Here is a 12,226-nt window from a genome sequence, read left to right as displayed (position 1 = left end):
CAGTACCATGAGAGTCAAATGTTTTGGTGAGAGATTTTATGCATGCTTATAGCAATGGTCATTAAGTGTTATTTGCTCAGTTATGTCATTTTAAATGCACATGTCTTTGTTATGACAACATGGAATAAATACCTCATATGCTGCCATAATAACCTGATAACTATTCATTGATGAAAAGTTGCTCAAATGCAGAATGGGTTAGGATGTAAGATGCAAACTAAGGGTTAACTTTATAGGAAAAATTGATGAAAATATTAGTGCTCTGCAAAAACAATTTTGTTTAGACATAACTTAAGTGTGTGTACTGTGTGTATTGATTATGAATGTATAAATTCACACAGGCATGCATGTACAGTGCATCCGGAAAGAATTCATAGCGCTTCCCTTTTTCCATGTTTTATGTTGCAGCCTTATTCCAAAATTGATTAAATTCATTAAAAATTCGATACAAAATCCCCCATAATGACAATGTGAAAATAGAGTTTTTGAAATTGTTTTAAATTTATTACAAATAAAAAACCTGAAAAATCAGATGTACATCAGTATTCACAGCCTTTTCTCAATACTTTGTTGATGCACCTTTGGCAGCGATTACAGCCTCAAGTCTTTCTGAATATGATGCCATAAGCTTGACACACCCGTCTATTTCTGCCCATTCCTCTTTGCAGTACCTCTAAAGCTCTATCAGGTTGAATGGGAAGTGACGGTGTACAGCCATTTTCAGATCTCTCCAGAGATGTTCAATAAGATTTGGGTCTGGGCTCTGGCTGGGCCACTCAAGGACATTCAACGAGTTGTTGTGAAGCCACTTCATTGATATATTGGTGGTGTGCTTTGGGTCATTGTCCTGCTGGAAGATGAACCGTCCCCCCAGTCTGAGTTCAAGAGGGCTCTGAAGCAGGTTTTCATTCAGGATGTCTCTGTACATTGCAGCATTCATTTTTCCCTCTATCCGGACTATTCTTCCAGTTCCTGCTGCTGAAAAACACCCCCATAGCATGATGCTGCCACCACCATGCCTCACTGTAGGGATGGTTTTAGCCTGGTGATTAGCGCTGCCTGGTTTTCTCCAAATGTAACATCTGGCATTCACTCCAAAGAGTTCAATTTTAGTCTCATCAGAGCAGAGAATTTAGTTTCTTATGGTCTGAGGATCCTTCAGATGCGTTTTGGCAATTTCCAGGCGGGGAGTGGCTTCCGTCTGGCCACTCAACCATACGAGCCTGATTGGTAGATTGCTGCACAGATGGTTATCCTTCTGTGAGGTCTCCCTCTCCAAAGAAGAACGCTGGAGCTCAACCAGAGTGATGATCGGGTTATTGATCACCTCCCCGACTAAGGCCCTTCTCCCCTGATCACTCAGCTTAGATGGGCGGCCAGCTCTAGGAAGAGTCCTGGTGGTTAAACATCTTCCACCTACGGATGATGGAGGCTGCTGTGCTCATTAGAACTTTCAGAGCAGCAGAAATGTTTCTGTAACCTTCCCCAGCCTTGTGCCTCGAGGTCTATTCCTTTGTCTTCATGCTTGGTTTGTGCTTTGACATGCACCGTCAACTCTGGGACCTTATATAGACAGGTGTATGCTTTTTCAAATCATGTCCAATCAACTAAATTTACCACAGGTGAACTCCAATTAAGCTGCTTTAACATCTCAAGAGTGGTCAGTGGGAACAGAATGTACCTGAGCTCAGTTTAGAGCTTCACGGTAAAGGCTGAGAATACTGATGTACATGTGATTTTTCAGGTTTTTTTATTTTTAATAAATTTGCAACAATTTCAAAAACTTTTTTTCACACTGTCATTATGGGGGATTGCATGTAGAATTGAGGAAAAAAATTATTTAATCCAATTTGCAATTAGGTTGTAAAATAAAAAAATTTGGAAAAATTGAAGCGTTATGAACACTTTCCGGATGCACTGTACATACATACGAAAAATGATTTTTAAAAAAAGATTATATATTAAATAAATAAAATATGTTTACCGTGCTGACAGACTCCCTAGGCCCAGTTTTTTGGCGACTCCCTGCAGCATCTTCACAGGGTTTTGTCCATTTTCAGCAACATTTTTTACTTTTTTCCCAGATTTGTTGTTTTTGCCTGCTGTTTTCGGCTTTTCTGCTTCCTTCCGCATCTGTACTGGAAGAGAGCGGTAGACATCTAGAGCGGAGCGTTTCTCCAGACCCAGAACCTGCAGACTGTGGATGAGCTGCTCTGACTCAGGCTCTAGCACTTCCTCAGGTTCCGGCTTGGAGCTCCGGTTGCAGCGAGGAATGATGGGACAGGCCCCATCCACCAGCATATCACAGGAGTCAGTATAGATGAAGTTCAGCGCCTGCTCCAGCAGCTCCGGGGGAATCTTCTCCAGCACCAACAGGTCACAGCCCACCGCGTCCTCTCCCCGCCTCACCTCTCCATCACCCTCTCTCTCGGCCTCTGGCAACAGGATTTTCCGGAAGAAGTCGGAGCGAACAGACAGAATGTATTTGTGAGCGGGGAAGGTGCGATCGCCAGCCTGAAGGGTGATGTCGTGGATGTTGTCAGTCTCATCAGCTTCGGCAAGTAGTCGCTGGAGGTGCTGGGAGAAGGAGGACGCAGAGATCGAGGGCACTTCATACAGGCTGTGAATGAAGAACAGATTAAGAATCAATTGGAGCACAAAAATGAGCTTTTTTTTCCCCTCCAATTTCTTTTTAACGGAGAGAAGATTGTTTTCAACATTTCTAAAGATATCATTAATGATTCAGTTCTAATAACTGATTTATTTTATCTTTGCCATGATGACAGTACATAATATTTGACTAGATATTTTTCAAGATACTAGTATTCAGATTAAAATTACATTAAAGGCTTAACTAGGTTAATTAGGCAGGTTAGATTTATTAGGCAAGTCATTGTGTAACAGTGGTTTGTTCTGTAGACTATCGAAAAAAATATTGCTTAAGGGAGCTAATAATATTGACTTTAAAATGGTTTATAAAAAATTAATAACTGTTTTTTTTCTTTCTGCATTCTATCTAATTTAATTTAAATTTAATTTTCATTTAAATTTATTTTGATTTAATTTAAATGTTTTATTTTATTTAATCTATGATAAATATATATATATATATATATATATATATATATATATATATATATATATATATATATATATTTAAAGATTTATTTCTATTTTATTTATTAAAATTTTATTCAATTTATATATTATTTTATTTCATTTTATGTATTTTATAAAATTATTTTTGTGCTGGGCAATGATTATTCATTATTAATCATAACCAAAATAAAAATTTGTTTATAGAAACAGAACTATACAAAATAATTTGTTACATAGATATTTAAATGTGTATATACAGTAGATTTTGTATTATATAAACATATATTTTATATCTACATACAAAAACTATTTTTTTAGATAATAATAACTAAATATAGCTTAATGGGGCTAATAATATTGACCTTAACTGTTTTTTTTTTATTAAAAACTGCTTTTATTGTAGCCGAAATAAAACAAATCAGACTTTCTCCAGAAGAAAAATACATATAGGAAATACTATGAGAAATTCCTTGCTCTGTTTGGACAAAATCTTGTAAATATTTAAAAGAGTGGAAAAAAATACCACAAGAGGGCCAATTTATTTTGATTTCAACTGTATATAAACACATTTTATTTCAAAGCAAACTTTTATTTTGGTTATGGTTAATCACAATTAATCATTGCCCAGCACTAAAAAATATATCAAAAATAAAAATAAAATAAATAATATATATAAATTACATTTAAAATAATAAAAATAATATTGAAATCCATTTTATTTTATTTTATTAGAGATTTAAAGGCTTAACTAGGTTATCTAGGCAGGTTAGGGTAATTAGGGAAGTCATTGTATAATGATAGTTTGTTCTGTAGACAACCAAACATCATTATCTCTTAAGGGGGCTAATAATATTGACCTTAATATATATATATATATATATATATATATATATATATATATATATATATATATATATATATATATATATATATATATTTTTTTTTTTTTTTTAAACAGAAAAAATTATTATAGGAAATAAAATTCCTGTCTTAGTTAAACACTATTTGGCAGATATTTGAAAAATTAAAAAAAAGAAAATTCACAGGAGGGCAAATAATTTTGACTTCAACTGTATATATCATAAATAAATAATCTATCCATTGATGTATGGTTTGTTTTAGGACAATGGCTGAAAGATTTGGAACCTGAGGGGTTAAAAAAACTGAATATGGAGCAAGAATCACCTTTACAATTGTCCAAATTAGGTTCTTAGCTGATTGCTAATGCAGATGCATATTACTAATAGAAAAATTAGATGTATTAAAGTTTTAATATATTTACAGCAGAAAATGTACATCATATCTTCATGGAACATGATCTTTACCTCTAATGGTTTTTGCCATAAAATAAACAAAAACAAATCTATAATTTTAATCAATACAGTGTAGTTTTGGATGACGGCGTAAGACACAACTGAGGAAAAAGATACACAGAATAATTCTTTAAGGGTTATTGAAAGCAGCAAGAATTTGTTCTTTGTAGTGTATTTTTTTGTTGCATTTAAAATATTTAGATTTGTATTTTTTTGTTGTTGTTTTTTCCCTCATATTTATGCATCATTTACTTTATAATTAAAGTATACCTTCCCTTAATTTATTATTCTTTTTCTGTTTTAGGGAGAGTATACCTAAAATATTTATATATTTATATATATATATATATATATATATATATATATATATATATATATATATATATACACACATATACATATATATATATATATATATATATATATATATATATATATATATATATATATATATATACATACATATATATATATATATACATATATATACATATATACATATATATTTATATATATACATATATATATATATATACACACACACACACACACACACACACACACACACACACACACACATATATATATATATATATATATATATATATATATATATATATATATATATTTATAATCATGTACTTTTGTAAAAATAAATTGAATATTAATAACCAATCAGAAAATACTCAGACAAAAAATATTAAATAGTTTATCAACATCTGGTAGCTGACGTGAGTTTGTAAATCTCAATTCCTAAATAAACTAAAATAGTTTATTTCTCAGCTTTATTATTTTATATTCTTTTTTGGCATGTTTTTCAAACTTTTTATTAATTTTTATTTTAAATTTAGGCATAGATTTTATAAAAACAGATGCCCAAATAAGCTAGAATAACAAAAACTATTCAGGCACGTTTACATTTCAGTTGATATTAAGACTTTAAGTATTTACAGTTGCGTTTTAGAGGTTGGTAAAAATCACACCTCTTGCTGTTCATTTAATCCACAAATATTAATCTTGCAAATTCCTCATTTTTTGAGCCCATGCAGTACATAGTCATTCCAAAAAATTCACTGTTTATGTTTGTAAGATAAACAATTTGGACGATCAGAAGGAACCGGACCTACTAAATACCAACAAATGCTAACATCCAAACAAATGAATGCTAGTTTAGTCATACACATCCGTGACCGCAGTCGTCATCATGATCTGCACCTGGTTTTGGGATCCACTTGCAAAACTCCGAAATTGCGTCCGCTAGAATCCATGACGATGCTGACAGCTCGGTGGACGTAATGAAGCTTCTCCAGGCGGATTCGTTCAAAAACGCTCCCTCCGTCTGAGTTACTGGAGACCTCCAAACCATCTGACACACAACAAAGATATGCAATAAGTCCTCCATTTCAGCCTTTTATTTAGAACGGTTTAAAAGACACAACATGTTATCATCGTTTCATTAGAATATCCAAAAACACAAATATATTTTGCTGATTTATGACTTACTTAAAGGTCCCATGAAATTAAAGTTTTTTTTATGCTAGTATCAGAATTATTAAGCTGCGTCCCAAATGGCACACTATACACTATGCACTCATGCACTACTTATGCACTTACACACTCAACAGGATAGTATATGTATGTAGTGTCGTCCCAAATGGCACACTAATGTTTTTTTACTAAGCGGAAATTCAAACCGTTTCCCTGATGACGTTTGACGGTCGCCAAATCAGTGAAATAAACGACCGAATTATCAAATAATACCTGCCGTGAGTATAACCGCATTCACCATCGGGAGGCGCTATAATCACTCTCGTAGGAGAATTTTGCCTTCACCATCCAAAATAAATAAAGTTATTCAACATGTGCGTCCGATAGCTCTGCCCCTTCCGCTACGTGAGCGAACCTGCGATCGTTGACTGCGTGAAGTGTCCAACATTACACACTTCATTTTAGCGGCTGAATGAGTGCATCATCCGGGTAATTAAAGTTCACTTATTATTTTTAGAGTTTTCAGTCCGAACACACTACTCGCACTATTTATACTACAAAATGGCGTAAAATAGTGCATATGTATGCGATTTGGAAAGCAGCTTTAGTTTTTAGGATATCTATAAGCTAGTATAAACATGTAAAGCTTTCAGTTTGTCACAGTTGTATTCAAGCCATCTCATACTTTTCAGTTTCTCAACAAATCTTCTGACCAATTAAATGCTCTCTTGTATCTGACAAGCCACGCCCTCTTCAAGACCTGCTTTTCATTTGATGCGCTTGTGCTCAATCACATTCTCACTGGCAGAGCGATGATAAAAACAAAATGCTATTGGTTGTTTTTTAAAAGAAGGGGAGGAGTTACACTGATTTCTCCAGGAATCCCGTAGGATGATAAAGACTAAGGCTGCGTCCGAAACCGCATACTTCCATACTATACAGTACGCTAAAATCAGTATGCGAGCCGAGTAGGATATCCGAATTCATAGAATTCATGAATGGGAGTTAAGCGACGCAAATGACAGAGGTACATCAGGTGACTATGTCAAAATGGCGGATGTAGTACGTCCGAATTCCATTCATACTTTTCACATTCATACTGTATAGAACATACTTTTCTAACGGCCGAGTAGTACGTTTAAATTCAAATGCAGTACCTACTGAGTAGTAGGCGGTTTCGGACGCAGCCTAACTCTCAAGATTCCACACTCAGTTATCAAAATTCGACTTTGTTTGTTGTGAATATGCACCCTCTAGTGGATAAAATGACATTTAACTGCACCTTTTTTGTCTCCAGCTTTCTTGTACTGGCCCAGCCACTGTCCACTAAAGCCCTCGCCATCCTGAGTGACAAACATCATGCTGTTTTTACTGAGAGCGATGTCTGATACGAAGACCTGGCGCCCATACGCCCAGCGACACAGCCTTGCTGACGTGCCCACAGAGCGCCAGGAAAACACCTGAAATAACAGAGAACAGCAAATTGAACAGAATAATGAACATTTAGTGTATATACAATAAATTAACCCTTGTGTATTGTTGAAATTGACTACTCTTTCGTAATGTTTGGAGCTGTTTTTGCCCCAACTGACTTATAACCACATTTTCTGAATGCAAAGCCATGACACGCCATATACAATCATACGTTCTTGATTGTAGGTGGTTGTTTTTGCCCCACTGACATCTATTATAACGACATTGTTTGAATGCAAAGCCACGACACACCATGTATTCATGCACTTTTGATTGTTGGTGGTTGTTTTTGCCCCACTGACTTTAATTAAAATGACATTTTTTTTCATGCAAAGCCATGACATACCATATATAATCATGCATTCTTGATTGTTGGTGGTTTGAAATGTTGGGAGGAAGTAAAATTTGTCATTTTTACTGTTGGTCATCGGTTGGCAGCATTATCCCTTTAGATAGGCCTGGGCTTTTTGGCTTTTATATGGAGTTACATAGAGTAAAACAGCAAATTATAGTGTGTTTACCATGTTCATAGAGCTGAGGTGCATTTTTTTATTTACTCAGATTTATTAAGGCAAGTGTGCAAAGGTCTCCCTTACATACTGGCATGCACAAGACTAACGATTTGATTATCAATTGCACTGCAATTGATGATTATAACCCTTTGCTCACCCTTGCATAAATTAAGATAAAATCAATCATTAAAGGTGATTTTTTTCCTATTCAACATTTCTTTTAAAACATATAAATGGAAAATATAACCAGTGCTGATGCAATATATAAATTGATGCTCTGTCTCAGTGTAAATTTACTGACTCATTTAAATATAGTCTGTTTTAATGCTATTGTAACCAAGAGGACTTGACAGGGATGGACGACTAATACTCAACATTCATTTCTTCGTATTGGGTATCTCCATTACATAATGTGATCTCCTAAAAATGACTAAATACGCAGTGAAGGTAAAAGGTTAAACTGTAAATTGGATGGCTGTGAATGCTGGTGTATGGAAACTAGTGAGAGATGTTTTTTTATTTTTTTTTATTTATTTATTTTTTAATTATTATTTATTTATTTATTTATTTTTTTTGGGGGGGGATTTTAAAGTTCTGCAAGGTTCTCTTATGTGTGTTTTTTCTCTTTTATTTAAATGTATTATGTGTTCAAAACAAATGCAAATAAATATATTTTGGAAAAAAATAAAATAAAAAAATATATAGTCTGTTTTTTTTTTATTATTCATTAAGTTTTAGCAAAAACTAAACAATGGTTTTGTGCCAGTGTTTGAGGAAGGTGCACACCAGCTGCTTTCCTAACACATATCATTACATAATCATTGGTATCAGCTATTGTCATAGTATTGCTGATAGCTTTACATTAATACATAAGTTCAACACTGTACATCACTCACTCTTCCAGTTTCATCCAGAGCCAGAATCACCAGCTTCTCTCCTCCACCATCATGCAGAAGCTGAGGGTCAGTACGATGATCCAAACTACCACCACTGACCAGAATTTTCTTCAGGTTCAGCTGTCTGAAGGACAGGACAAAGACAGCAATAACAGCAGTGTTTCCAGTCAATTTCAAAGAAGATCCAGGATAAAACATTCAGAAATAAACTACTATATTTACTCTAGAGGTGTGAACCTACACTAGTCTCACGGTTCGGTTACGATTATCATGCCATCTATTCGGTTCAATTCGATAATTCGGTGCATCACGGTGCATTGACGGTGCTTTCCATACACAGTTTTATATTTTCTTCACAGCAGCATTTCTTGTATTAAAATGTATGAATATATTTATATTTATATACTATTTGTAATACAATTTTGTCATTTAATACAAACAGTCAGATATATAAACTGTAACTTTGAACAAAACGAGCATTTAGCAAATAATAAAAACAAATATAAATATCCAGCTCACTCTCTGATCCTTGTCTAGTTCTCTTACACCCCTTTAATTGGTCACACCCTCAAAAAAAAAACGGTTGCGATTGGCTCTTGCGCGCTGCGTTCTTCACAGATGAGTGATGCTGATAAGCGGCAGGCGGCAGCGGCGATCTCACAGCTGATGTATGATAGACACGGTGGAGAAAACTCTGCAGACACGCACTGTGTGTGTGTGTGAGAGAGAGAGAGACAGAGACAGAGCGCGCGCGTGCGAGAGAGAGAGAGAGAGAGAAATGGAGTAGGCTACTTTCATCTCTCGATCTCAGTGAAATAGGGCTATTGTTGTATTTGTCAGTGAAAGATTGATCCAGCAAACACACACAGTGAAATTGTGCACAGTTTATGAGTTTTAAGTAGTTAAAGCGGTGTAAATACTCGCGATCGCCTCCCTCGCGACAGAGCGCATATGAGGTAAATGACGTCAGGAATAACCGGTTATGATTATTACTGAACCGATACCGAACTGTCCGCGTCTGCATCGCACCGAAAAAACGATTATTTTTGACACCCCTAATTTACTCCATGTTTTCAAAAGTATAAATTCTTGTTGCACAGGAAGATAACATATTTTTGTCCTACATAACTACTCATGTCTCAGAACATGCAGATGAGTTTGAGGAGTTGACACCTGATTTTTGAGAATATGGTCTTGTTTAGTTTAACCAAATCAGGCATTTAAAATAAATAGAAACAATATTCAGATGGTTTATCCCATGGCAAAGGTGCGAGCTTTGTTTATTAAATATTCTACACACTTTCTTCAGACAACAAAGAGAAAACTGAAGTCATTGCATTTGGGAACAGAGATGAGGTTCTCGAGGTGAATGTGAACCTTGGCTCTAAAGGTCAAACAACAAAAAAATAAGGTCAAGAATCTTGGTTTGACTCTGAAGTCAGATCTGCGTTTCAGTAGTCATGTCAAAGCAGTAACTCCAAAATCATCTCAAAAACATGGCAAGAATTAGATGCTTCGTTTCCGGTGAGGACTTGTTCATGCTTTTATCACCAGCAGGGCGGATTACTGTAACGGCCTCCTCACTGACCTTCCCAAAAAGACAGTCAGACAGTTGCAGCTCATCCAGAACGCTGCGGCCAGGATTCTGACCAAAACCAGAAAATCAGAGCACATCACACCTTTCCTCAGGTCTCTACACTGGCTCCCAGTTACATTCAGAATAGACTTTAAAGCAGTGGTCCCCAACCCCCGGGCCGTGGACCGGTACCGATCCGTGGATCAATCAGTACCGGGCCGCACAAGAATTAATTATCTTTAAGTTGGCAGATAAAGTAGCTGCATTTAAAGCCAAGCTGGATTTGTGGGGACGGCGCTTGAACAGAGGCTTATTAGACATGTTTCAAACATTAGCGGGGATTTTGTGTGAGACTGAGCCTGCGCCCTCACTCACCAAGCTGCTGCACGATCACCAGTCTTCGCTGTTAAAGGAGTTTGAGCGCTACTTCCCAACCTCAAAGGACCCACACACGGCCAAGGAATGGATACGTGACCCATTTGTCAACAAACCAGCTGAATCCAGCATGTTCGTGCAAGAAGAAGACCAACTGCTGGAGATCGCAAATGACGGCGGCCTTAAAACAGTGGTCGAGACAACAACTCTGCCGGTGTTCTGGATTGAAGTCATGGCAGAAACACTTTCGCATGTCGAGATGTACCTGATATGTGTGTGTGCTGGCGCTCACTGGCTGTTTCACGGGCACACGCAAAGCTTGAAGGTAAACAAACAACGGCTTATCATAAGCATCTTATCTATAATTATTTACACAGACGGCATTAAGATAAACATATAAAAGTTATCAGACTAATTTCTAGCAGCTGAATGTGTCTGGAAAAATATTCAAAGGCTTTTATTCTCATGAACCGCGCGGACGTGAATGCATCTGACTATTCTGATTGGCTAAAGCAGACGTCTCACGTCAGCACGTTCTAGACGTGCACGCGCTCTTTCCGGCAACCTTCTGCTATTACCCCCAGATGGGACCATCTTGTTGCAAAGAAACAAGTTTTTGATGTTATAATATGTTATATTGTTGGAGCAATGTGTTAATTAAGTTATTACTTCCTAATGTTATAATAGTATTGTAATGGTGGAGAAATCTGCTAATAAAGCTCCACATAAGTACAAAGTGGATTCACGTTTATTATTATTATTATTATTATTATTATTATTATTATTTCAACCCTCCGGTCCGCAGTAAAATTGTCAACCGTTGACCGGTCCACAGTTAGAAAAAGGTTGGGGATCACTGCTTTAAAGTATTATTATTATTACTAGTCTATAAATCACTACATGGCCTAGGACCTAAAGACATTACAGATTTGCTTACTGAATGTAAACCTAACAGATCACTCAGATCATTAGGATCAAGTAAATTCGAAATTCCAGAGTTCAGTCAAAGCAGGGTGAATCCGGCTTCAGCTACTGCACCCCCTCACTGCTGGAATCAGCTTCCAGAAATGATCAGATGTGCTCCAACATTAGGCACACTCAAATCAAGACTGAAAACACGTCTCTTTAGCTGTGCTTTTACTGAATGAGCATTCTGCTATGTCTGACAGATCGCACTATTATGTCTTTCTTTTCTTTTTCATTTTTTTAAAACCTGTTTTCTTGTTTCTTTTATTCTTGTTTGTGTAAAGCACTTTGAATTACCATTGCGTATGAAATGTGCAATATAAATAAACTTGCCTTGTCGAAATGTTTAATAAATACATTTCCATAAATTTTTCTAACAACTAAAGTACCGCTTGCCTCAATTTTGGGAATATTTTAATTTGTTTTTATAGCAGTTTATAAAACGCCACAAATTGTGCATAAAAACATGAAGATGGAAACAGAGCTAGTGTTAATTAAAGGCATAGTTCACCCAAAATGTAAACATAC

General features: G+C 35.7%; 1 protein-coding gene across 1 annotated transcript in view; it reads right to left on the bottom strand.

Annotated features, from left to right (window-relative positions):
* Positions 1-12,226, bottom strand: part of ibtk (inhibitor of Bruton agammaglobulinemia tyrosine kinase) — a 60,543-nt gene that overhangs the window by 25,704 nt on the left and 22,613 nt on the right. The window contains exons 9-12 of the mRNA XM_005157859.6: positions 8,782-8,905; positions 7,183-7,360; positions 5,628-5,778; positions 1,985-2,620 (exon numbers count right to left, since the gene is read on the bottom strand). Of these exons, the coding sequence (XP_005157916.2) occupies positions 1,985-2,620; positions 5,628-5,778; positions 7,183-7,360; positions 8,782-8,905 (1,089 nt within the window). The remainder of the gene's footprint in view (positions 1-1,984; positions 2,621-5,627; positions 5,779-7,182; positions 7,361-8,781; positions 8,906-12,226) is intronic.

Source organism: Danio rerio, chromosome 16 (genome assembly GCF_049306965.1).
Source record: "Danio rerio strain Tuebingen ecotype United States chromosome 16, GRCz12tu, whole genome shotgun sequence".
NCBI lineage: Eukaryota > Metazoa > Chordata > Actinopteri > Cypriniformes > Danionidae > Danio > Danio rerio.
The sequence above is the reverse complement of the archived record's forward strand: the minus strand, read 5'-3'. Positions and strand labels throughout refer to the sequence as shown.